General features: G+C 54.4%; 2 protein-coding genes across 11 annotated transcripts in view; one reads left to right on the top strand and one right to left on the bottom strand.

The window, feature by feature from the left end:
- Nucleotides 1-21,107, top strand: part of VGLL4 (vestigial like family member 4) — a 153,661-nt gene extending 132,554 nt beyond the window's left edge. For all 7 annotated transcript variants that reach the window (XM_026501379.4, XM_044385073.3, XM_044385074.3 and 4 more), the window contains 3 exons: nt 12,203-12,425; nt 17,766-17,889; nt 18,311-21,107. In XM_026501379.4, coding sequence (XP_026357164.1) covers nt 12,203-12,425; nt 17,766-17,889; nt 18,311-18,582 — 619 coding nt within the window. In that variant the 3' untranslated portion in view covers nt 18,583-21,107. The remainder of the gene's footprint in view (nt 1-12,202; nt 12,426-17,765; nt 17,890-18,310) is intronic.
- Nucleotides 21,108-22,008: 901 nt separating this feature from the next.
- The window catches only part of ATG7 (autophagy related 7), a 233,706-nt gene continuing 231,702 nt past the window's right edge, over nt 22,009-24,012 (bottom strand). For all 4 annotated transcript variants that reach the window (XM_048226710.2, XM_048226709.2, XM_048226708.2 and 1 more), the window contains one exon: nt 22,009-22,310. In XM_048226710.2, the coding sequence (XP_048082667.1) occupies nt 22,278-22,310 (33 nt within the window). In that variant the 3' untranslated portion in view covers nt 22,009-22,277. The remainder of the gene's footprint in view (nt 22,311-24,012) is intronic.

The following is a 24,012-nucleotide window of genomic DNA, read 5'->3' as shown; positions in this document are numbered from 1 at the left end:
TTCAAACTTTTTAGTGTAGTTATATAGTAATTTAACTCAATAATTTAGCCCCAAAGTTTCGGATGTCAGTCAAGGTAGGTGGGTGGTTTTGAGAGAATAACTGGCTAATATTTGTTTAGTGTTGAGTAACTGTACTGAGTTAGAGGTTATCCTCTCAGATCAAGAAGTCAGGAAATTATTTGGAACTGGTTGCCGCCAGCGTCAGGTGCAGGAAGGTGACTTTGTGCAGGGGGCGCGTAGGGGAGCGGAAGCAGCAGCAAACCCAGTAGCACGGGCAAGACATCGGCCCGTGTATCTCTGATGTGCGCACATGCGATGCAAATATGGCTGGCAACTCATTTGTAATCCTTGCCAAGGTGGGGTCACACATATAGCTGAGTTAAAAGGAAAAAAAAGAGTAGGAGGCATTTAGAAGACCACACACTTGCTCCGTGACCCAGGTGCTGAAGTAACTGTTGGCATCTTGGGTAATGCTGTTAGAAGTGTAGTTCTGGGGGCGCCTGGGTGGCACAGCGGTTAAGCGTCTGCCTTCGGCTCAGGGCGTGATCCCGGCGTTATGGGATCGAGCCCCACGTCAGGCTCCTCCGCTATGAGCCTGCTTCTTCCTCTCCCACTCCCCCTGCTTGTGTTCCCTCTCTCGCTGGCTCTCTCTCTCTGTTGAATAAATAAATAAAATCTTTAAAAAAAAAAGTGTAGTTCTGGATGACCGAGAGTGTTGAAATCATCCTGATTTCGAGTGTTCTGTTCTGTTGACCTTAGTTCTTATTAGCTCTCGTGTCCTAATGTTTGGTTCAGAAATATGCTACCATAAATTGAAGGGAGTTATCTTTTCCCGTGTGCTCTGCGTTGGATCACATCTGGAGTATTCTGTTAAGTTCTGGGCACCACACTTACAGATGAATGTTCATTTGTCGGGCATGTGGAGGTGGGTGTCAGGATGGTAAGGGGTCCAGTACCATTCGGAGCGATTCTCTGGTGAAGAGAAATCCGGGCACGGTAAGTCTGACATAGCAGTTCTCCAGGAGTTGGAAGAGGAAAGAGACCTCATTGAGTTTTTTGAAAGGCTTCCCAAAGGTTTGGACCTTTGACCAAAGAATCATACTGGAAAGCAGATTTCATTCATTGTGAGGAAGAACCTTTCCTTTAAGCTCTTCAGTCGTTGAGTGAAATGCCTGAAGAGGAAGTAAGTAGCCATCCCCAGAAGTGCTTAAGCAGTAGCCACCCCCCAGTTACGGAACGAATGAGTCACGGGGGTGAAAGGCACAGCATGGGGAGCATAGCGGTCCTGTAACAGGGTTGTGTGAAGGCCGCTGGTAGTTACACTTGTGGGGAGTCTGGAATCACGTGTGGACGTGTTGGATCCCTGTGTGGTGCGCCCGAAACTAATGGAACATTGTGCAGCAACTGTACTTCAGGTAAAAAAAAAGCAGCAGTGTGGTTGTCTTGGGGATGCTGTGATCCCTCCTTTATTCACAGCTGTCCTACTATGAAGCTTTCTTCCTTTGAGTAGGACACAGTGTCCAGTGTTTTTGCTAAATGGCTTTATAATATTTTCCAACAACGTGCAGCAAAATGCAGAGTAAAAGCGAAGAGTGAGCCTTCTGAGGAACTTGAATGGTTATGAAGGATGGCTCGGTACCAACCCAGAAGCATGGAAGCAGGAATAACGATGGAAGGTGTTTTCAGACCAGACCTCTCTGGAGGGGGTTGTGATGACTGCAGTGGGCTGTCCAGTCCCCCCTGTGCCAGTGTTGCTCTGGTCACCAGCTTCATGAGCTCCTCTGTCTTGTTCAGACCAGTTAGTGCTGAGTTTTCCTAAGAATTCCTGTGCTCTTTGGTTCACGTGGAAGTTAGTCATTGGCCAAGCACTGTTCTAGACACTGATGGAGTCTTCGGAGCAGCGCACTGTGCGTGACGTCACTTTCCCGAGTTTGTTTCGCCCCAGGTGTGTCGGGGGGCCCTTCTCTCTGGGTCTCAGACCAGTGCATAGCTAAGAAAGGGGGTGCTTCCATCCTCCGCCTTCCTGAGGAGAGTGCGTAAAGCAGCGGGTCACACGCCACTTTTCCAGCACCAGGAAGCTGTTGTCTGTGGATCTTAGAATCAGACCGAGGGTGTCGGTGGGGTGGGAAGCAGCAGGGAGAGCTGAGCCTCTGGGTTGACCCCAGCAAAGCCGGCGCTGACCCTGGACAGTCGCGGTGGGCAGATCCTTTGCCCCCCGTCTTTCTCCTGTCCTTGCCCCAGCTGACCCACGCGTTCCCTAAATTAGGACAGCAGAGCAAAATAGCACAATATTGATGGCTCTGTTGTTGTGAAGGGAGGTGGATGGTCTTTTCTAGGCTTTTGTCCACCTCAGACATTGTAGCTCAGTTACAGAAGGGAAGACATAGGTTTTCCATCCCGTCTCTGGTACAAGGACTGCATTTAATGCCAAAAATATGATAGCGGTTGTATTTTTTAAATATCGTTCATCGAGAGAATACATAATGACAAAAGCTCCTACCAGTTTAGTAGCAGTAGGAATTTTAGATTGATTTATATTTTATGAGTCTCAGCCACATCTCCATTCACGTGAAAACTCCGAGAGCGTACACGTGTGAGACGTGTGATCCGTCCGAGGGTGAGCGGAGCTTGCCGTGCGCGTGGGCCCTGGGGCCCCGGCCCCCTGCCTTGGTGGCAGTCATTGCCAACACGGGGGCCTGGATGAGATCCTCTACAAGTCGTGTTCTCGGGTTTTTCCTCGTGTCTCAGCTAATGATGGAAAACATGTGCAGACGGTTCTAGTCAAAGAAAACCAATGCCTTATTTACATAGGGTTGAGCTGTTTGGAAACTCGGCCTGAGTCTCGGGCTATCTGTGGGAGCTCTGCCCCACCCGCGGGAGTCGCTGGGAGTGTTGCCCCCTGTGTGTGACAGTTCTGGAAAGTTCTCCTTTGTGCAGCAGGTCGGCTCTGTGAATGCTGGAGTGGGCAACAGGGAAGGGTGCCGTGGTGGGCCCTGTTCTCGCTCGGGGCCTGTCTGCTCTTCCTTTACACGCCGCTCTAGCATACCTGGTTGCCTGGCTTCTTGGTCCCCCCTGTGGAGCAGTGGCAGGCATGCTTCTCCCGGAGTGACCCTGTAGTCGCTGACCCAAGAATGCAAGCGGCTGAGCAGCCTGAGACAACGGGCCAGGCCTGTCATGGAGGCCTGCTCCATCACATCCAAGAGCCGTGTTTATGCTGAAGGTCCTGAGTCACCAAGAAAGGAAAGAAGTCGTGGGATGTTTCAGACAGGTTTTTAACTAAAATAGTTAAAAAAAAAATGTATTCTCTCTTAAGGCTTATGTTTTGGTTTTATCTAGAAGGTTCACTTAAGTGGCTGTGCCGGGTACATGCAACCCTGTGGCTCAGGTGAGGTCAGTCAGGTTTCCTGGGTGCCCCCAGGGTCCCTTGGGCAGATCTGCATAGTAATTGTGGTCATTGAGAGACCCTCTTTCCCCTGGAGTTCCTTCCAGTCTCCTGCAGAAAGAAGGGCAGGAGTTCACAGAACGCTCATGAGGGCTGACCTATGGGAGGAATGGAGGGAAGTCTGAGGAATCTTGAAGGCTGGAGAGTATGCAGAGATGGGCTTATACTAATTTAGTGCCTCTCACTCTTGGGAAGGCTTTGATTGGAAACCCTTGACTCAATTACAGAGACAGAGTCCAAGTCAGTAACGGCGGAAATGTCACTTAGATTCCTGTTTCCTCTAACACTACCCACTTATTTGTGATCTCTCCCCCTCTCCCTGCCCTAGAGAAATGTGCTGTTTCTGAAGCTTCTGCAGGCCATTTCGGCAGAAGAGGAAGGTTGGCCTGATTTGAGTCCCTGCCTTACCACCTAGCCGCCTCGTGACCTTGGGTGATCACGCCACCTCTCAGCTCCGGTTCCCTCCGTGTTCCAAGGGCATAGTGGTGGGCACCCCAGACGGCTTGCGCAGGCACTGATGCGAGAAGGGGAACAGTACTCACGGTTGGCCCATGGGCTCGAAGGGCTGGTTATTGATGGGCCCATCAGTGCAGAAATGATGGAAAAATCTGGTGGGTCATTCATGCCGTCATCTGTCCAAAATGTTACTGAGCCAAAAGGTTTTGGATTATAACTTGGTCAGTAGGCTTCTTCCCTCTTGTATGTGGGGGCAGCTGGGGATGCCTTTAACTGGCTTCCTGAATTGCTCTTGGAGGTCCGGTCAGGAGGCAGCTTAACCCTCCAGCTTCTCCCTGGCAGGCCTGGCCTCACACACACTGTCTCGACTTGTGTTGTCATTTCTTGGTGCTCATTAAATACGCTTCCTAGCGACAGGCATGCATGACAAGGTCCAGGGGATCTTAGGAGCCTCTTTGAAAGTGAAGCTTTAAGACATTTATGCATCTGCGGGGGGGGGGAGTGTTAATTACAGATAAAGCAGAAAAAATCATGATTGTGGAGCATATCTAAAGAAGTCTAAAGCAGTGGTGGGGAAAAGCCACGGAAATTTGTTGGTTTCCCAGGAATGCCCTGACAAAGTACCACAAAGTAGAGGGCGCAAACAGGAAACATAGATTGTCTCCCAATTCTGGAGCCTAGAAGGCCCAGATCAGGGTGTCAGCGGGGTCGGTTCCTTCTCGAGAGCTGGGAGTGTGGATCTGTTCTTGCCTCTCTCCTAACTTCTGGTCGTCTCAAGTATTCCTTGGCTTGTAGATGGCATTCTCCCTACATCTTCACGTTGTTTCCTTCTGTCATTTTGTTCAAATTTCCCCCTTTTTATAAGGATACCAGTCCTATTGGATTAGGGCCCACCCTCATGACCTCATCTTAACTTGATTATCTACAAAGACTCTTTCCAAATGAAATCACATTTACAGGTCCTGGGGGTTAGGACTTCAACATCTTTTGGAGGAAACACAATTTAACCCGTAACAAAATAAAAGCAATTTATAGTGGGAAATAGAATGATGTGTGAAAATATGCTCAACGGTGCTGGTAACTAGAGAAATGCAAATTAAAACACGAAGGAGGAATGACTCCATACGCAAGAATGGCAGAAATCCACAGGCCGCCAAAGCCGGACATCACGGAGGACACACGTCGCCGGGGGCGGTGACGCACTGCTGGCCAAGGCAGTACAGCGTGGACAGCTACGTCATAAAGGGTTTGGCAACATGTTGAAGCCTGGAAGGGGGCGAGCTCTGCGACCCAGTGGCGCACTTCTAGACATCTATCTGAGAGGTTCTCAGAAACCCTTGTTCCCGGGCAGAGACATGCAAGGATGGAAGCACCGTGGGGTTCTTTATAACAAGACAAACCAGAGGTGACGGTCCAGATGCCTGTCAGGAATGGGTAACTACGTGACGGTGTCTTCATATGAAGATGTGAAGTAATACCGCACGGCAGGTACATGACTAGGTCTGCAGCTCAGCACGTGAGTAAGCCCCCAAACCACGCGAGGGCGGAGAGCATGGTGGCAAGGCTGTACGCCCAGTGTGAGACCGTAACGTACCCCTGAAACGTGCTACGTGGTGTTTACAGATAGACTCCTCTGCGGTGAGAGTTCACAAGCACAGATGGGAAGACTCCCCAAATACAGGACAGCGGTGCATCTAGGGATGGGGGGGGGAGTGAGCGCAGGAGGGGGAGCACGAAGGAAGGGCTTCCGCTGTGGCTGCCGTGTTCTGCGGCATCGATTGCTGCCAGCATCTCCCATAGAGGAAAGAAAAGGTCAGAAGCGAATACTGTATGTGATTTCATTTGTCGGGCCTGTCGTTTTCCCTGCTGCTCTTCCCCCTCTCTTGAGAGGGAAAGGTGCAAAGGAGAGCTTGGAGCCAGTCACATAGAAATTAGAATCCTCGTACTGTACTGGTTTTGCAGCTTTAGATGAACTGCTTAACTTCCCTGAACCTCAGTTTACTCATCTATAAAATGGGGATGATGCTTACTTTGTACTGTAGTGAGGGGTTTAATGAGACGAAAAGGTCTAGAATATGATCTGGCGTGTAGCATTCAGTAAGTGATAGTTCACGATAATAAAGATCATCAAGGTAAAGAGAGGGATTCCCTAACTTAAATGCATTATATTTTCGGACACTGCTTCCTAAGGGCAACATTGCAGTGGCATACATAACGCTTCTCAGTGGGACCGTAGGTCACACATGCCATGCGATAGAGCAAATGGATGTGTGGTGTGGTTCCATGTAGTTGCTCTTTGAAATCTGAAGTAGCAGAAGAGGGATGCTACCTTTGTGGGGAGCTCACGGGGAAATGGTTATGTGGGTGGATAGACGTGGTGACAGCATAATTCACCAACCAAAGTGCTCTTCACACGCAGTTTGGGTTCCCTTGGACCTTTGATGGTGGTAGGGCTCTGGCTTTTTTCTGGATTGTTAAGTGATGATAATTTCACGTTCAACACAGTGTCTCCCCACAGTTACAGTCCGTCTCTGTCCCCTTTCTGCTGCTGACCAGGACATGGTTGTGATTAAAGCAGAGGTCCCAGGTTCTGTGTCTTTGGGGCACTGTGAATGCCAGTATTTCCCAACTTTTCCTGACTGACACACAGCTCATCCTCTTGAACCCAGAAGGGGGTCTCTGCCTTCCCTTTGCACCACGGTGTCCTGGTGGCATCACCACCCCCCTGCTTCCTGTCTGTAGTTGGTACCAAGGAGTGACAGGCTTGACAGGGTATCTTGGGGACACACCTGAGTGCCCTCTTGCTTGTCCGGAAGCTGTGAATTACCCTGCTCACCAGGAGAAGGTGGGGTGGTGCGTGATGACCTAGGGGACAATTTGGGGGGGGCGGGAGGACAAAAAATGGGGAAGGTAGTTACAGGGAGAAGATGTTTCACTGCCGTTTATTCTCAATATTTAAATGCTCCCTAAATTCTGCTTTTTCAGAAGAATTGCCTCTGAAATTTCCTTAATTCCTTTTTCATTCAACACCGATGCTGTTCACTGGGTGCACACATAATGTAGGGACTCCAGTAATTCACTTATTCAGTGAAGAGTCCACCGTGTGCCCAGCCCTGCACGGGGCGCCGGGGGCTGGGCAGAGTACGGGGGCGGGGGGGTGCGGGGCCCTCCAAAGCATCCCATGGAGCTGGCTGAGTGGAAAGCAAGGCCGACACGATGGAGGGCTGGTCCCATCGCGCGTGTCCACTGTTCCCTCCGTCCCTGCAGTCCAGGCCGCCTGGAAGCTTGGGGCGGAGCAGGAGGCAGCAGAGGGCTTTCACAGGGCCTCGGAGAGGAGGGCAGAGCATTCGGTATGTTTGGCTGATGTCCTGCCTCTACCTCCATCCTTGGCTGAGTTTATCTTCACCACCTTGCTCCTCTCTTCTGTAGAACTGGGACAGTCCCACCTACCCCATCATAAACCCAAGGAACTCAGTAAGTAATGAATGTGGCACGAGCAGGGGGAGGGGCAGGCTCCCTGCCGAGCAGCGGGGAGCCCCACGCTTGATTCGAGGCTCAGTCCCAGGATCCTGAGATCATGACTTGAGCCGAAGGCAGATGCTTAACTGACTGAGCCACCCAGGCGCCCTCTGACTTTATTATTATTGTTCGTGCTGGACCGCGAGGGTTTGTTACTGTCCTGCAGGTTCCCAGAGGGTGACTGCTCCAGTAAGGAGTGAAATGGGAGCGGGAGGACTGGGCAGGGGAGAGGGCTGTGTCTTGGCTGTGACCCTCTCCTCATGGGGCCCTGCTGCCCGGGGCCTCACCACTGCTCCTGGCTCCTTCCTGCATTGAACTTCCGTTTGCACTACACCGTCCTACACCATGGAGGCTGCCGCAGACCTTCAGTTTGCACCTGCGGGGACTGGTCTGGCACCCCCAGGGCTGCTCTGTGTGGTCCCTGCCTGGGTCTTGCCTCATTCACCTGGGTGGAGAGACCTACAGCTCGGCGGTCCCCCGGGGCCCAGAATAGGTCTGGAAAGCACCAACTAAAATGTCTTCTACCCACAGCCCCTCCGCTGCTGGAAGAATTCAGGCTCATACTGGTTTATTTAGTAGCTGTCAGTAGTTCATGGAATTTAGCTACGGCCCCAGAATATCAAGTAATATCTTCCCAAGGGTTTGGTTTCAACTCTGAGCTCCTATTTAAGGGCAGGAACATCTCATTTTAATGAGAATACAGATGGACACAGTGCCCTTTTTTCACGTGCTGGATGGGTTCTTTTCCCTTCTCACCACAATTTTCCCCAGACACGGTGGACGCTTGGTTTCTCAGCTCAGAGAGGGCAGGGGACATGCGGTGTCCATTCCCTGGAACACCTTGTCCTGGAGGACCGTGTGATAGGCATCTTCCTTGTTAGCACCTCTCCACGCTTGTCCCCCCTTTCTGGTTCCTCTCCTTGAGCACTGGCTGCCACGGTGCTGGCCCAGGGTGAGTGTGGGTTCCCCGTGAGGGGCCGGGGAGCCCTTTGGGCCCCGATGGGGCTGCAGTTGGTTTTTCATGAGCAGACTTTGTCTTTAACTAGAACGGGGGCGACTTGGATCTCCCGGGCAGGAAGCGTGTGGTTTGTCTGCTGTCCGTGAGAGCACATGATTCTCTGGGAAGCCGAGGAGCCTGGGCTATGATTCACTGGAGGAGGGGGGAAACATGGAAAACAATGTCTGTCTTTAAGCTCCGGGAACCAGGAAAATGAGCTGGAAATGTGAGTAATGTATAATTTTACTAAAATTGAACACCAAGTTCTTCAGACATTTTCTTTCTGTGTTCGTCAGTGTCTTGTCTGATCCGTGATGCCCCACTGCGTCATGTTTGCAGTTGACCGCTTTTCGGGTTAGCTTCCCCAGACTTCTCTTCTCCCGCTCCTGGGGGTGGTGTGGGGGCAGAGCAGATCTTCGGGGCCACAGGTTGGCCCTGGCCTGTCTTCACCTCTGCCCTGTTAGCTGGATGCCTTGAGACAATTCACTACTGTCTTGGGGCGTCCCTTTCCTGTGATGTGGTTTACTAGTCCCCAGGCCTTGTGTGGCTGTCCCGAAGCCCTGCTGGGTTGATACACGTCACTGCGCCCTGCGAATAGTGAGGTGCCACTTGGACACCAGATTCGGGGGATGGATGCTGCCCCGTCTGTGCTGGTGACTCTGACGTCGGATGGAGACAGGTGCTGCCCGAGCTTGAGGCTGCTCCTTCCTGCCAGCCCCAGGCGACTCTTCATCCTTCGACTCTCTCTAGCATTCTGCCTCCATCTGTGGCCCATGCCAGCTCTCCTGGTGCTGTAGCTGTCCCGTGGGAGCCCGTGCCCCTCCCTGCTAGGTCATGCGCCTGTGAGAACGCAGGGCTGTGTCTTCCTCTCTGTAGCCTTCACAGAATAGGGGCCCAGTTAACATTGCTTGAGAAACTGGAGTCTGAATTGGACAGAGGCAAACTGGGACTGCGAAGCCCATCAGTCCGTACCCTGAGCGTCTGCAGTTCGTTCAGAGGCCTCCAGGAACCTCATTTTGGCAGGCGGGGGGAAGATGGTGTCAAGGAAGCAGTTCGCGTATCTTGTCAAACGTTATATTTTATCCAAATTGAGAAGAAGACCTGATACTGAGGATGAGTATGTGATGATGTCGTCTTTTCCTAGTCTGATAAAATGTATATTTAGCAGTAAATGTGCGTTTAGGGAAAGTCCAGGCGATCCCGGGCTCGCTGGGCTGGCAGCCTGGCTGGTGGGACTTCCTCGGCGAGGCTGCGTGATTCTGCTCTCGTGCTGCCATAGCCCTGGAGGCCTTCTCTGGAAAGGCCTGTCGTGTCTTCTGAATCATCAGAGGAAGATGGAGTGATGGACGGCTGGTTTCAAAATTAAGCTTTTTGTATTTGTTTGGTGTTGTAATTCTTTGAAAATTGCTGGGGTGAAGGCGGTGTGTGTGCAATGTATCGTTAAACTACGTGACCAGAACATACTCGTGCATGACCGTCTGAATAGGCTGAAAATGTGCTCTCTAACTGCTGTAAGTCACGCTGTGTCGTCAACCAGAGGATAAGGGAGAAAAATCACCCGTAAATTAAACGCTGTGCCTTCTGTGGTGAATTACCCGAACTTGCAGCTGGTTTGGTCCCACCGTGTCCGCTGGGCGCTTGCGCTGGGCTAGCGCGATTGTTTGTGTCTGTCTTCTGTTCGGTCCTCATTGAAAGCCCCCCAAGGGATATTCTGCTGTGACCACAGGGCAGATGAGGACACCGGGCTCCGTGGCTTGAGAGATGGCGCGCAGAACCAAAGCATGCGGGCCTTGCAACGTCTCGTGCTCTTTCTGCGAAGCCCCCACTGGCGTATTGATCCAGGCTCGTCATCTATCCAGAGGGTGCGAACCCCCCTGCAGCTGGCTCCTCAGCCCTCACTTCTTCCCGATTCTGCCCCTCCTCAGTTCCGTGGCCACAGTGCTGCCTTTCCTTCCCCGGTCACCCGTGTGCTGCTTCTCTGTGTTCACTCGTGGTCCCCATGGGCACAAGGCAGCGTGCAGGGTGAGCAGGGCTTGGTGCGCTCCCGGAAGCCCCCGGGAGGTTGGGGGGTGGTGCAAAGGTGAACACATTGCTCACAGTGGCGTGATGGGTTCTTTATGAAAGGTGTGCACAGGGCACTTCGGGATCCCGAGCACGGCAGCTAGAGCTGCAGGCACGGTTAGCAGTGAGTGGTGTGTGTGCCGGGGGAGGCACGAACACACATGGTTAGAGGCTGAGAGTGGTGCGTCTTACTTGAGGAATGGCAGGAAGACTGTTTAACTGCGGAGCACCATGCTCGGGGGCACGGGGGCGGAAGGGTGGTCAGGACCAGAGTGGGAAAGGCCTAGAAGGGGTGCTGAGCTCCTGAGAGTTGTAACTAAGGGCGTGATGTGGTTTGATCTGTTTTATAGAGGAATACAAGTAAAGCAGGACTGAATCAGGCCGGCAGATCGAGCATCTGTAGCTGGGGGTGTTGTCCAAGATGTCCCCACTGGGGGAGACGGGGGAAGGAAACACGGGATCTGTATTACTTCCTACAGCTGCACATGAGCCTGCGATGGGAGAAGGCGTGCCCGTCCAACACGTGCCCATTTCAAATTCCAACTTACCTTTTATCTTACTCAGGCAGTGAGGCAGGCTGTGACTTTAGCTTTCTCTGGGTTTCATAGTGTATGAGCCCCGGCTTCTTTGCTATAAAACAGGGTGTCTGCTGAGGCCAGAGGATGGTTGCTTGTGGACTCAGAATAATTTGCAATCCTTAAAGAAAAGTCACTGACATTTTTATCTCCCACATTTCTAGTTAAAAGACTTCTCATTTGTTATGAGAAAAAGATGGTGCTGGCAGCAAAGACCATGGTGGATGGAAGGGGCCGAGACCCGAGGCACGACGAACCCCCTCAATAAACAGGGCGGGAGGGCGCTGGGCCGAAGCGGCGTTCCTGGGCTTTGACCGGCCGTGCCCGACCAGTCATTCTCTCACAGGTGCCGCATAGGATGCTGCTTGAGCTGGGGTCACTCAGATCGCGGGGAGGGGTGGTGCTGGCAGCCCCGTCCATGTTCACACGGCACCTGCCAAGGGCCACGCACGCGGCGGGGGTCTTCGGGACGCTGCTGAAGCCGACTGCCGGGGCTGGTGCGTTGCGGACAGGACAGTAGAGCTGCGCGCTATGACCGCCCCTTACCAGCCACGGCCCCACTGTCCTGAGTCCCGGTTCTGTCCTCTGGCAAGGAGATCGCTGTGGCATCTCGTTTGTGTTGTTGGGAAGATGTGGGGAGCTCATGCTGCTGGAGGCCCAGAACAGGGTCCGCCCCTTAGGAGGTGTCTGGTGACTTCACGTCGTCGTCATCTTCATCCTTTTGAACGGCAGATGCTTGTCCAGCCAAGCCGGCCTCGAGCACATAGGCTGGTTCTCCAGGCTCCGAGCAAGTGCCGTTTACTCCGATAGGCACGCAGCCGTGCAGGAGGGCAGGATGCCGAGCGGAGGGGTGCCACCTTCATTTGGATGGCCCTGCAGAGCCGACTTCAGACCCTGGGGAGGGTGCTTCCTCCCAGCACCAAGGGGCTTTGGAGTCACGCCGACCTCTGTTAGCGCTGGGGCTCCTCAACTTTCTGGTGAGCTGCTTGACCTGAGCCTCGGAAATGGAAACGGTGATAAATATTTATCCCCAACACAGTGAAGAACTCAATGACATAGTGAGCGTGAAGCGCCTGGCACAGGGCCGGCATCCCGTTCACCGTTCAGGGGATGCCAGGTATTCCCATCTGAGCGCTCTTTCCTCTCTTTCAGGAACAAGACTGCCAATGGAGACTGCCGAAAAGACCCTCGGGAGCGGAGCCGCAGCCCCATCGAGCGTGCCGTGGCCCCCACCATGAGCCTGCATGGCAACCACCTGTACACGTCCCTCCCCAGCCTCAGCATGGAGCAGCCCCTAGCACTGACCAAGAACAGCATGGACGCCAGCAGGTCGGCTGGCATCTCGCCCACGCTGACCCCAGTGGAGCGGCAGCAGGTATGCCTCTGGCCGTAGGGTTCCGGCTGGTGGCTGGTGGTAGGTCCAGGGGCTTGGGGACTGCAGCCTGGGCGGAGAGCACGGGGCGGAGGGCCAGGAGAGAGGTGGCAGGAGAGGTGGTGCTTAGCCTCTGTTCTGCGCTTGGAAAGAGGAGGAGTGGCGGCAGCATGGATCCTTTTACCGAGTGCCGCCTCATGTTTAATTCCCACTGGGACCCTCCCGGGCCTTGCCTCCCAGGACTGACGGCCTCGGACGAGACGTTTAACATCTCTGGGGCTTAGTGTCTTTGCACAAGGCAGGGTTGGCTTAGGTTAGGTATGTTTTCAGCAGTCTTGCTCAGCGGTCTTCTTTTTAGGAGGGTCAAGGAAAATCCTGCATTTACCTGTTATAAGGTCACACTGACAAAGTTAAATGTCAGGTTCCTTTGCTTTGGGTTGGAATCCTATAAAGTCAGTGGTCAGAGCGATTATTAGCTCCCGCTGGTGAGAAATCTGTGATTGGCAGATAGGGATTTTTTTTTATTAAAGGAAATTAAATTATTACTTAATAAACACAGTTTACTTGCTTTAAAAAACCAATATTTCAAAAGTGGGGCTCCTGGGGAAATATAAAAGGAAGCATCAGCATTGAGGTTTGGAATCCCCTCATGAGCCCATAGTGTTTCTCTGTGAACCTTTGGGGCCTGTGACCCAATAGGTCCCCAGTCAGCATTTGCCGAAGGCTGACGGGCAGTGAGCGAGGCGGGTGCCGTGTCCCAAGGAGATGCTGGGTGCAGCTGGAGCTCTGCTTGCTGGGCGTGCCTAGGCTTCCCTGCAGCACCCCCGCCTGCCCCAGCCGTGCCCTGGCCTGGCCAGCACTGCCTGGCGCCCGTCTCTGATCCGGTCTCTCATACTGCTGGGGGCAGGCTCTGGGCATTGGGAATGGTGGTGCTGGTGCCTGAGAATCCCAGTGAGGGTGAGGGGCAGTTGTGCTTCATATGTGGGGCCAGGCATCTCCATCCCATTGGTTTCATGCATTCATTTAACGAAACTGGGTAGGCGCCTGCTGTGTGCAAGGAGAGGATGCTAGAAGCTGGTCAAGCGAGCTAGAGGCACTCATGGTCTTAGTCTGGAGGACGCCGGTTATCCAGCGTACTACTACAACTGTTAACGCGGCAGCAGAGAGCCACTTATTCTGATAGGAACTCGGGGCCGAGTTATCCCTACATTCACGTATTGCACACTTACCAGTGCGGACTGTGCCCTGGGGCTCTGCAAAGCCCTGGAGACACAGAGACACACGTGTAGGATAAGTTCTAGCCTAGAAGGAGCTCGTAGTCTCATCAGGGAGGTGGGTGTGTGCAGGGAGGATTGCACTCAGAGGCCACAGGAGAGGTGGTTTAAACATCAGAGAATTGGTTTCTAGGATCAGGGAATTCAGCCCTCTGGCTGCGGCCACTGCTGTGGGGAGTCCCTCGATGGGCGAGGGATTGGGGGTGTGGGGGGAGTGGTACTCCACTGGGAAGTTCCATCTCTGAGCCCATGGTGACTTGGAGGAAGAAGCTCCCCAGGACCCCTGGAACTATCTCTGCCCAGAACAGCTGTCTCTGAAGCTTTAGTGTTGGCTTGGATCATGGGTTTCTAGGACTTTGAGGATCTTCTGGTTGATTCTGGTCAGATTTGCTGTGTGAGAAGTGTACCGCGGGACAGAGTGACCTGGCTCTTTTAACCATGGTCCCCCCGACCCTTCTGTAAAGTGTGCCTGGCTGCCCAGTCCAGCAAGAGGATCCCTGGCTTGTCCGATGTGCCATGGGGCTGTTGAGTGGGTTTTCCAGGACTGAGAACCTTCCCACCTGAGTTCTTAGGGGATTCCTGGATGAAGAACAAAGCCAGTGGGTGGAATAAGTTTGCAGCTTTCCCGGATGGGGACAGTGGCTTTGGCTTCCCTGACATGCTGGCCCAGACCTAAACTTCAAGGTTGGGGCTGGTGGAGAAGCAGAGGTTATCAGCTTGCCCTCCCGCCGTGGCTGCGGGTCAGCGTGTGTTTTATGCACCTGGTGACCATTCATCGAGCTCCTTCCTGTGCCAGCGTGGGATGGCCTGGACAGTCACTGGAACCTGAGCTTCCTCTCGGACGTTTACGGAGTTCTGTGCCAGCTACTGTGCTGGCCACACAGAGACGAGCGATACGGTCCCTGTTCTCCAGCAGCTCAGCGGCATCCGCCCGTTTCCAGGGTTGGGTTTCATTGGGGAGCTGTCAGGGTGGCTCCTGTGGGGAAGGGTGCCTGCCGCCCTGTAGCTCTGAGCCACAGAAGGGGCGGGGCGGGGGCTTCCTGCAGCAGGGGCACAGCTCTGGGTCGGCAGGCGGTGGAAGCCTTCCTCTTCTGGGTGGAAACTGTGACTCAGATCTCTGGGAACTGGGATAGGAAAGTTCCCAGAGGGCCGTGTCTGGGGAGGCTGCAGAAGGTGTCACCCCACTTCATGTTTCTGTGATGGCAGCTCTGAGGGGATAGAGTGTCCTAAGGAAAGCTATGGAAGAGCCCACAAGAGTGGCTTTGAGGACAGCAGCAAATGAGGAGACACAGGATAAGGTTACATATGAACAATCCCTGGGACAGTGAACAGCAGAATGGTTCTCTTCTAGATGCTCTTTCCCAAGGGCGGCCTCGGCTCCGGGTGCAGCCAGAGCAGGGGCAAGGGCTGAGTGCGGTGTGAGTGACCGTCTCAGCCTGGCCCTGCTGCGGGTTGGCTGTGGAAGCTCCAGCAGGTTACTCAGTTCTGGCCTTCGTTTTCCCCATCTGGAAAACGAGGGGGTTGGGGGAGGCGTTTGGGTCACGGGAGCTCACCGCATTCAGCATCTGGAAGAGGGAGGCCTGTTGGGGGGGGTTGTGGCGCGGAAGCCCCCCCTGCTCTCAGCCGGGTTGGGAGACGAGCCTGCTCTGCAGAGGAGGGAGTGGTGTGGCCTGTCCCGGGAGCGCCCGGCCGGGCCGCCCTGCAGCCTGGGCTGGCGGGGAGGAAGAGAGGCTGTCCCCTGCTGTCTGTGCACCTGTCCACAGAGTTCCCTTCGTCTCCAGCCCGGAGGGGTCCTGGAGATGACCTACTACTAGCAGGAGTGAGGTTGGAATGTCTTCACAGCGTCCCCACGTTCACCGGTGGTTCTGTCTTGCTGGCCCTGCTCAGGGGCCATATTCTGTCCCGGAGTGGCTGACATAAGGGCTGGATGTTGACTTGATTCTTCTACCTTTATTCTAAGCTTCCCCAAATTCATTCTCTGACACTTTACATTTCTTCACCTTCCATGACCCCTTCCCCAAAACATGACCCCACTTGGCAACATTTGCGTCAGTCAGACTCTAGTTGCAAGGAACAAAAACCAGCCTGAGCTGACGTAAGCACAAAAGGAAGGGAGTTTTATTGGGAGGACTGGGGCGTCTCCTGGAGCCCAGGGTCATGGGTACGGCAGGATCAGGAAGGAAGGGCCAGCCCTTGCCTGGGAGAGCTGGTGAGGAAGCCAGGCTCTCCCTGCCTTGGCTCTGTGCCGGTCCAGGTCTCTGCATCCTCTTCTCTCTCTCTGCTTCTCAAGCCACACAGCCAGCCTGGTGTGACTGCCCCATGGCTCCTGAGGTCAACCTGAATCTCTTACTTAGTCTGGCTTAGGAGTTGGCCCCAAGCCTGGTCAGATTTCCAGCCTGGCCAATGGGGCGAGGTCACTTATGGACATGGCCGCCTCGGCCCTGCCTCATGGATGGAGGGCACATTCTACGAGAGGGGAGGCAGGGAGATCACAGGCTCGGGGTTAAAAGACCCTTCAGAAGGTGGGCTCTAGACTGCAGGCTGCCCTCCGGGGCGGCAAGACCAGCCCCTGAAGGGCAGGACCCCTGCCACCACAGGCTTGGCCGTCCTCCAGCCCCCTCTTCAGCTGCTACTCTTCCTGTCTCACACACGAAGAAATGGAGGTGAGAGGGTGGAGGTGCTGCCTGATGGTGGGGAGCAGACCTGGCCGCAAAGCCATGTTCTCTCTGCACCACTTTTGTCCATACTGTGACGGGTCACACTCACTCCATCCCCATTGCTGATGTGTTGAGCTAGGAAGGAAACCCCCAATTTTTCCTTTACATGCTGCTGCTAAGCTGCATCTTCCCCCGTCTTGGATGTGAGTAATTTTGCGTTAGACTCAAGCACGTCCTGGCCCATCCTTGTAGGTCCAGATCTTTATCACAGAACATGTTTTTCACTCCCGTTCATTTCCCGTCGTGGGAAGGTTTGCTGGGCAAGCCTTTTGTGTCTTTATCCTGGCTACTGATTGAACTCTTTAGAGGGAAGGCCAGGGGTAGAGAAGCCCTGATTGCCCTCACATTGACATTGTTCTTATCCTTGGGCCCTCTCAGGGGGCCCTTCAACCAGCTCCCCTCTAGTTTTCTTGGAACTCAGGGCACATCCTCCTCCATCTTGTCTTCAGTGCCATCACATGTCTTTCCTGGCTGGAACCTGAGGAAGCTGTTTGATTGACAGATATTTTCTGTCCTGGATACTGTGCCAAGGTCTGGGGCTCCAGAAACACTTTGTGGTCCTTGCTCTGAAGTGTGCACGGGCTGGAGGAGCCAGATGCTGGGGTCTTCTGGGCACACCTAGAAGGCATGGTTGACTTGCTAAATGGGGAGGTGGTGATAGTCACAGGGTGTTAGGGGACAAGTAGAGTTTTTACCAGGCAGACAGTGTGGCGGTCGTGGGGAAGGAGAGTGTGTCGGCAGAGCAAATTGGGCAAGGGGTGGGATGCATATAAATTCATACTTGGATGTACTTCTGCGTGTCTGTCACCGTCAGGATTTGTGTGGTCATAATAGAATCCAACTTGAGCTGCCTTTAGCATCAGCAAAAGCTGTATGTTGGGAAGGTACTGGGATGGTGCATAGAAGCCCTTGGGCTACGGGGCACATGCTGAGAAGGGCAGGGACCCAGCTGCCCTGGGGACTTGACCTCAAGAGCTGTGGAGGCTTCTCACACCCCCGTGGAGGCCCACGGCTGGGAGTTTGCTGTGGGTTAGCAAGTTCACTCCGATTTTGCAGTCGAGGCCGCAGGCGGCCGGGCTTCACTTTGCCTCTTGTCCGCAAGGGCTGCGGGACAGGCTCCCAGCAGAGTAGTGGAGGGTGCTGATGAGGGCCTTGCACGGAGGACTGGGACCCGATGGATGGTGGCACCTGGCTCCCCGCGGGCAGGATGGGTGCCCCCTCCGTGGTGGTGGAGGGACCCAGAGACTCGTTCTGCCCCCAGCTGTGTAAGGACTGCGGTCACTGGCTGGGGTGAGCACCACCGCTCTTTGCCTCCCAAGCCAGAGCTAACGCCAGCCGCCTCTTCTCCCCAGAACCGGCCTTCGGTGATCACGTGCGCCTCTGCCAGCACCCGCAACTGCAACCTCTCCCACTGCCCCATCGCGCACAGCGGCTGCGTGGCGGCCGGGCCGGCCAGCTACCGGAGGGCCCCGAGCTGTAAGTCACCCTGCGTGCGGGGCGGGAGGCGGCCGGGGCGGGGGCTCGGGCTTCCTCGCTGGACGTGATTTAAGTGGAGTGTTTGAGCTCCTTCTTCATCGTGCTGTGGACAGAACAACTAGCCCCTGGAGCTTATATTTTGTTGAGGTTAAAAAAGTGTGTTTTTTTGAGCGCACATGCATCGTGTCTGGCTTGCGTGGGACAGAGGGAAGAAGCCTCCAGGGAAGAAACTGTAGTTGGGACAAGATCGACCACTATTAAGACCGTGTTCTCTCTCTGAACTCCTACCTGGCCCAGGCCGGCACCTTGCCATGTTACAGGTTCAGAGAAGAGACCTGGCCGAGTGCCCAGCCAGGGCGGCTGGGGACATGGGTCCTCTGTCCCCAGAGCCCTGACTGACCGCTGTCCTGCTTCCCCACAGCCACCACCACCTGCGACCCCGTGGTGGAGGAGCACTTCCGCAGGAGCCTGGGCAAGAACTACAAGGAGCCCGAGCCGGCGCCCAATTCGGTGTCCATCACGGGCTCCGTGGACGACCACTTTGCCAAAGCCCTGGGTGATACGTGGCTTCAGATCAAGGCGGCCAAGGACGGCGCATCCAGCAGCCCCGAGTCAGCCTCGCGCAGGGGCCAGCCTGCCAGCCCCTCCGCGCACATGGTCAGCCACAGCCACTCCCCCTCCGTGGTCTCGTGAAGGGAGCGCCACCTGGAACAAGATGTCAATCTGCATGGTTTGCCTGAGCTTTGAACAGTCAGTGCTTAAAAAACGGAAAAACAAAACAAAAAAAAATTGTGGGGGTGGGGTGGGGGGAAGGGTAGGGAAGGGATGGTTTATTCGCAAAAACCATGTCGTTGGGATTTTTGTTCTGTTTTTGTACTTGCTTGGTATTCGTCCCCGGGGGCCCTCAGACATGATCGCGGGAGCTGCACATGGAACATCTGACGTAGCTTCCTGCCTTCCTGCCTCAGTTACCAAAGAAACCTCTGATGCAGGTCTGCCGCCCCGCCGGGGGCCAGGACTCCACGGCGCACGCTTTCTCAGTCACAAGCCACGACGTTGGTGACCCAGATGCTCTGTGCTTTTTAATTCGCTTCTCGAGACCGGGGTGTGTGTGGCTTAGCTTCCATCGCGTGTTGGGTCCGGCCCGCGTGTGTGCATCTGCGTGCGTGCGTGCGTCTACTTGAAGAGAGCAGAGAACTGTCGCGTCTGATTTGCACTATTGGAGGAGGGCTAAAGTTGCCTGCCTGACAACTTTCTGTGAGATGCTAGTACTCTGAGGGCAAACTGCTGAAAAACAAAGGGTTTAAGGATGACATTTCTGACCATTTGTGTGTTTTTTGTTTGTTTTTTAAAATTTAGACAAAACAGCTTTGGAAGGGGAAGTCTCATACAGGTTATAGGTCTTTCTCTCTAGATTTCAGGTGCTTGCAACTGGACTGCAGACTCTACCAATCACGGGCATTCTCCCTTTCCTGAACACTGCAGTTTGTTAGACTAAAGCTGAGGTTGGAGGATTCTATAGTGCTTTCAACGTGATGCATGTTTTAAATGGAGAAAAATAGCTGGTTTCTATTAATTGTATAGATATAGTAAACAAGAACCTTAATACTTACTAGCTTCTTTTCAGAATTAGTTTATTTTTGTCAGTTACAGTCCTAGATATACTTACTGCTGGTACAGTTGTACTCTGAGATTTGTGTTTGATGTTCACATTACTCCGAGTAGTGTGGGGCTGGCAGGCCCTGGAGACGGGCAGGCCAGTCGTGGGTCAGCCGCGGTGTAGGATGCTGGAGTTTTTTTGCTGCTGGCTGACATTTATTTTTTGCATCCCTGTCTGCTTATTACTAGCTCCCAGGGGAGTCGGGGTTTGTGTCTTCCAACTTCCCTCCATGCAGAAACTGCTCCCTTTCAACCCTCTTGGCTGAACAGCAGATTACTGACAATCTGTGATACGGTATTTTGTGTGCTTCCTCGTACGCTGGGGCCAAGGCAGTATACATTCCTCTGACTTTATACAGTTATCACTGCATTTATTATCGTTTGCTAGAGTAATAGCTACTAACTAGAAATTAGGCGAAGAAGAAAGCATGACGGCCACAGCTGTGGATGTTCAACAGCTGCTCCTCTTTTTGGGGAACGTACATTTCTACCCCCCGCCCCCCCAGCCCCGCCATGTTCCAGCCTCCAGAAGGCCACCAGAGGGCTTACAAAGTCGCCTGGCCAGGTGACACAGGCGTGCCCGCCTCCCCTGGGAGGCACTGCGGACACCTGGGAGCCCTCGAGGCTGGTTTTGAGTATAAGAAAAATATAGGTTAGCTGGTTACTTGTGAAAATCGTCACTGGGCAAAAAGGTCAGCGATCAGCTCTTGTGGTCCCAGGGTGGCTGCAGGTCTTTCCACAGGCGGAAGAAAAGCCCTTCTCCTCTTGCCCCTGCACACATTTCACCCCCATGTAACTGGGCTTCCAGGCTTTCGCATTCGGGCCCCTATATTTTCTGTAGGAAAAAATCGGTGAGAACACTTTTTTTATATAGGTAACTTTAAGACCATCATTACGCTGTGCGTAAAGAATGTACAGAGAAATTTGTAGGTATTTTTTGAAGAACAATTAATTGTTAATGATATGTAGCTATTTAATTTCCCCTCTCCCATTGTAATCATTCATATTTTTTTTTGTTTGGAAAAAAAAGTTGATCTTTTTTTTTTTTTGTCGTAGATTTGTCTGTAAAAGTGCAGGAACACAGTTATTCTATGAGAACACTGCATCTGCCTTAACAGCCACTAGTTTGTTACTGCTCCAGGCTACTGAGCGCTGCGGCGGGAAAGCAGCCACCGCTGGCGGGCTCTGTGAAGGGCGGGCTCCTCGGGCAGCGGCCTGTCGGCGGCAGGCGCCCGGCCCCGGCCCCGACCCCGACCTATCTGGGATAGGCGGGCCCCTGGAGGGGCCCCGGGCGCACGGGGAAGCGGAAAACCAAACATTTCACTGGGAAAGGACACACTCCCTGGCCTCAGGAGGAGCACAGTGAGTTCTTCACAGAGCCACGCCGTCGCAGTGCGTTCTGACCGTTCTCTCCATGTTTGTAAATCTGTAATATACCATTCTCTGTGGCCTGTTTTTCCTGGAAGAAGAAGAAGAAAAAAAAAAAGGTTTGGCAGGCCATCTTTTTTTTGTACTTAAAAGTAGCCTTAAGAACAATAATAAAGTGCTCTTAAACCACAGGCTGTGCGTGTGACCCACGGGCCCGGGGAGGGCGCAGCGGGCCTGCACCCGCGTACGATGGCGGGCAGTCCGCGACCGCAGCTCCGGCTCCACGAGCAGCCCATTTACGACCCGACCTGCAGAAACTCCAGCCTTCAGACTCACTGTTGACTTGGGTCCCAGGCCTAGGGCAGAAGAGAGCACTCCAAGAACACAAGTGTGGAGAGGGTGCCTCCCTCTCCTGAGTCCCCACGCCCAGCTCTGGGTGGGTGTCGCAGATGGCCACACGCTGCAGTCAGGGCCTTCCGAGTACCGCTGAGGAGGGCCCTCAGGAGGGAGGGCGTCTCTCTCGGCCGCAGATGAGTGGGCTCTAGGGGTGTGAGGCCTCCTCGGGGGCAGGAGGAGCGCCCACCCAGGCCGTTACCAGGATGTGGCCCTGAGACCTGTTCCTGGGCCCTTCCACCAGCTCAAGGTAGCAGCAGAAACTTCTTTCCTTCCCTGAGCGGGGAGGCACAGGTGCTTTGCCCACAGCTGGGGACAGGCTAGGAGGTGGAGGAACAGTCTGGGCGGCAGACTCTGTCCGTAGTGGAGTTCTGGGTTCAGTGGGACGAGTGCTGGCCCTTCTGTCCTGCACGTCCCTCCCTCTCCAGCAGGCCAGGCTGACAGAGCTCACAAGGACGTCAGCCCTCATTGGTGCCCAGAGGCCCCTCTCTGGGGCTTGAAGGGCAGCCCAGGGACTCTGGTGGTACCCCCCAGAGTGGCTGCCAGAAGGAGCTTTCTCATTTCCCCATTTGGTGTGTGTTCGGCTGACTTTTTTCCCTGTCCTCATTGCCGCCCCATGGGGGCCAAGGTGGGAGGGATCCGGGGAGTTCTATCAAACACTTCACGACAAGAAAAAAAGAACTCGTGGAGGGAACCAAGTCCCAGATCAAGGGCAATGCCAAAGCCAAGGTTATTATTTAGCTCAGAACTGGTAGGATCATGAATCATGAGAAATGGAGAACCCCAGAAGCTCCTGGGCAGTGGAGAGGGGGCCCTGGTCCTCAACGTACACAGAGGAGGAGCCCACAAAGGCTGGAAGGGCGCAGGGCCCCAAATCATCGGTCCTGGGGGCAGCAGTCCGGTTCCGATAACTGAGGGCTCCTCAGTAGGTGGCCAGGGAGAAGCCAGCCACGCGAGGGTGGGCCACGTCAGACGGTCTCATCGTCGCTCATGTCCCAGATCTGTGTGGAGAAGGGGAGACATTCAGTGTCCAGCTGCCCGGTGGTGCCCACTGATGTGGCCTCAGATCTGTGTGGTGTGATAGCAAGCAAAAGAATGACAGCTCCCACTAGCAGATGACACACTGCGTGCCTCACAATGCCCTTGTCACTAAGGACAGACACCCTAGTTCTTGTATAACGAAAGCAAATCACAGAGAAGGGAAGTCATTTGCCTGAGGCCTCGCTGCTAAGTGAGTGAACAGCGGCCAGCCTGGGGGCAGGGGTGCTGGGACCTGAACCGAGAGTGTGAGCGCCCCTCACCTCCAACCCCACCGCACAGCCGCCAGCCCTGCCCCCACCAGCCCGCCTCGCTCTTGTTTCTGCCGCACCGACCACTGCCCCAGGTCATCCTGTCTCTCTAATCGCCTCCTTCTCGAGGTCTCCCAGGGCAGGGACCCTGGCCTGTGTGCTTGCTCAAAGGGGGCCCGGCCTGCCTGTGCACACACCACCCACCTCAGCAGGCTCCTACCCCCGGGGCGGCACGTCAGCTGTGGTCCAGGTGCCAGATGGACTACAGATGGCACACCTGGCCAAGCACCAAAGAGCTGGCTGACCCTTGGGAATAAGCTCTCTGCCCACCAGTCCCAGGGGAAACAGCCAGATCCTGCCTCTGTCCCTCTGTGTCTTTGGGGAGCCCAAGACTTCTGGGGCCATCCTTCATGGGGGCAGCATGAATAAGGGGACAGCGGGGCTCTCAAAGCATCACCGCTGCTAAGAGGGGTGAGGAGGCTGGAGGCCCCGCCCAGCTGCCTCTTTTGGAGGGAGCCAGAGGCCAGCACAGAGGCCCCCAGGGCTCCTCGCACCCTGGGCTCCCCACACCCTGGGCTCCCTGGGGGGCTGGTTCCTGAACTTAAGCCTTCAGACTTTCAAAATTCCTAGAATTGGTTGCAAAAGGCCACCTCAACCCTAGCAGAGCTGAGAGAAGGAACATCATGTTTACACGAGGCTGGCCCGGGGAGATGGAGAGGCCCGGCCAAGGTAAATATCAACACCAGCTTGGCTTTCAAAGTCAAGGATGTGGAAAATAAATACAGAGAGAAGGAAATTTCCTTTATCCTGAGGGCCCAGCTGCCTGGGCTGAGGGCTGGTGGTGGGTGTGCTTCTCACACCCACCCCCCCTTTCTACATACACCGTACTGTCCCAAGATACCAGGGTGGGATCGCCCAAGCAAAGATCCAGACGCCTGCAGGAGCAGGGACGGTATGGGGAGGAGCCTGGGCTGGGGTCCGGTGACCTGAGTGACGCCAGGCAGACCCTGCCTTTTTCAGGGCCCAGCTTCCCACCCAACTGCTCCAGAGCATGGCTTGAAATAGACTCCGGGGCCTGGACCCTCAAATGGGGTTTGGCGGGGGGTAGGAGAGGGTGGCTGCGTCCCAAACAGAGGCTGCGCTTAGGAGCCCCTGGATGTGATAATCCTCTGGTTCAGACCAGCTGAGTGCAAAATCAGCTAGTGGACGGTGTCCGGGTGGGGCTCATCCTTCTTTCATCAGTCATCCATAAACACACACCGGTGGAGCCCCTCCCGGAGCCCCAGCTGCGCAGAGCTGATGCAAATACTCCCTCCACCACTCCACCCCAGCCCGGGAAGTGCAGAGGGAGACAAATTCAGAGAGGTAAGATGCTTGCCTGGGATCACACAGCAGTCAGGTGCAGAGTGGAGAG

This window comes from Ursus arctos, unplaced genomic scaffold, assembly GCF_023065955.2.
Source record: "Ursus arctos isolate Adak ecotype North America unplaced genomic scaffold, UrsArc2.0 scaffold_14, whole genome shotgun sequence".
Taxonomy (NCBI): Eukaryota; Metazoa; Chordata; class Mammalia; order Carnivora; family Ursidae; genus Ursus; species Ursus arctos.
Note: the sequence above shows the minus strand (reverse complement) of the source record. Positions and strands in the feature narration are given on the sequence as shown.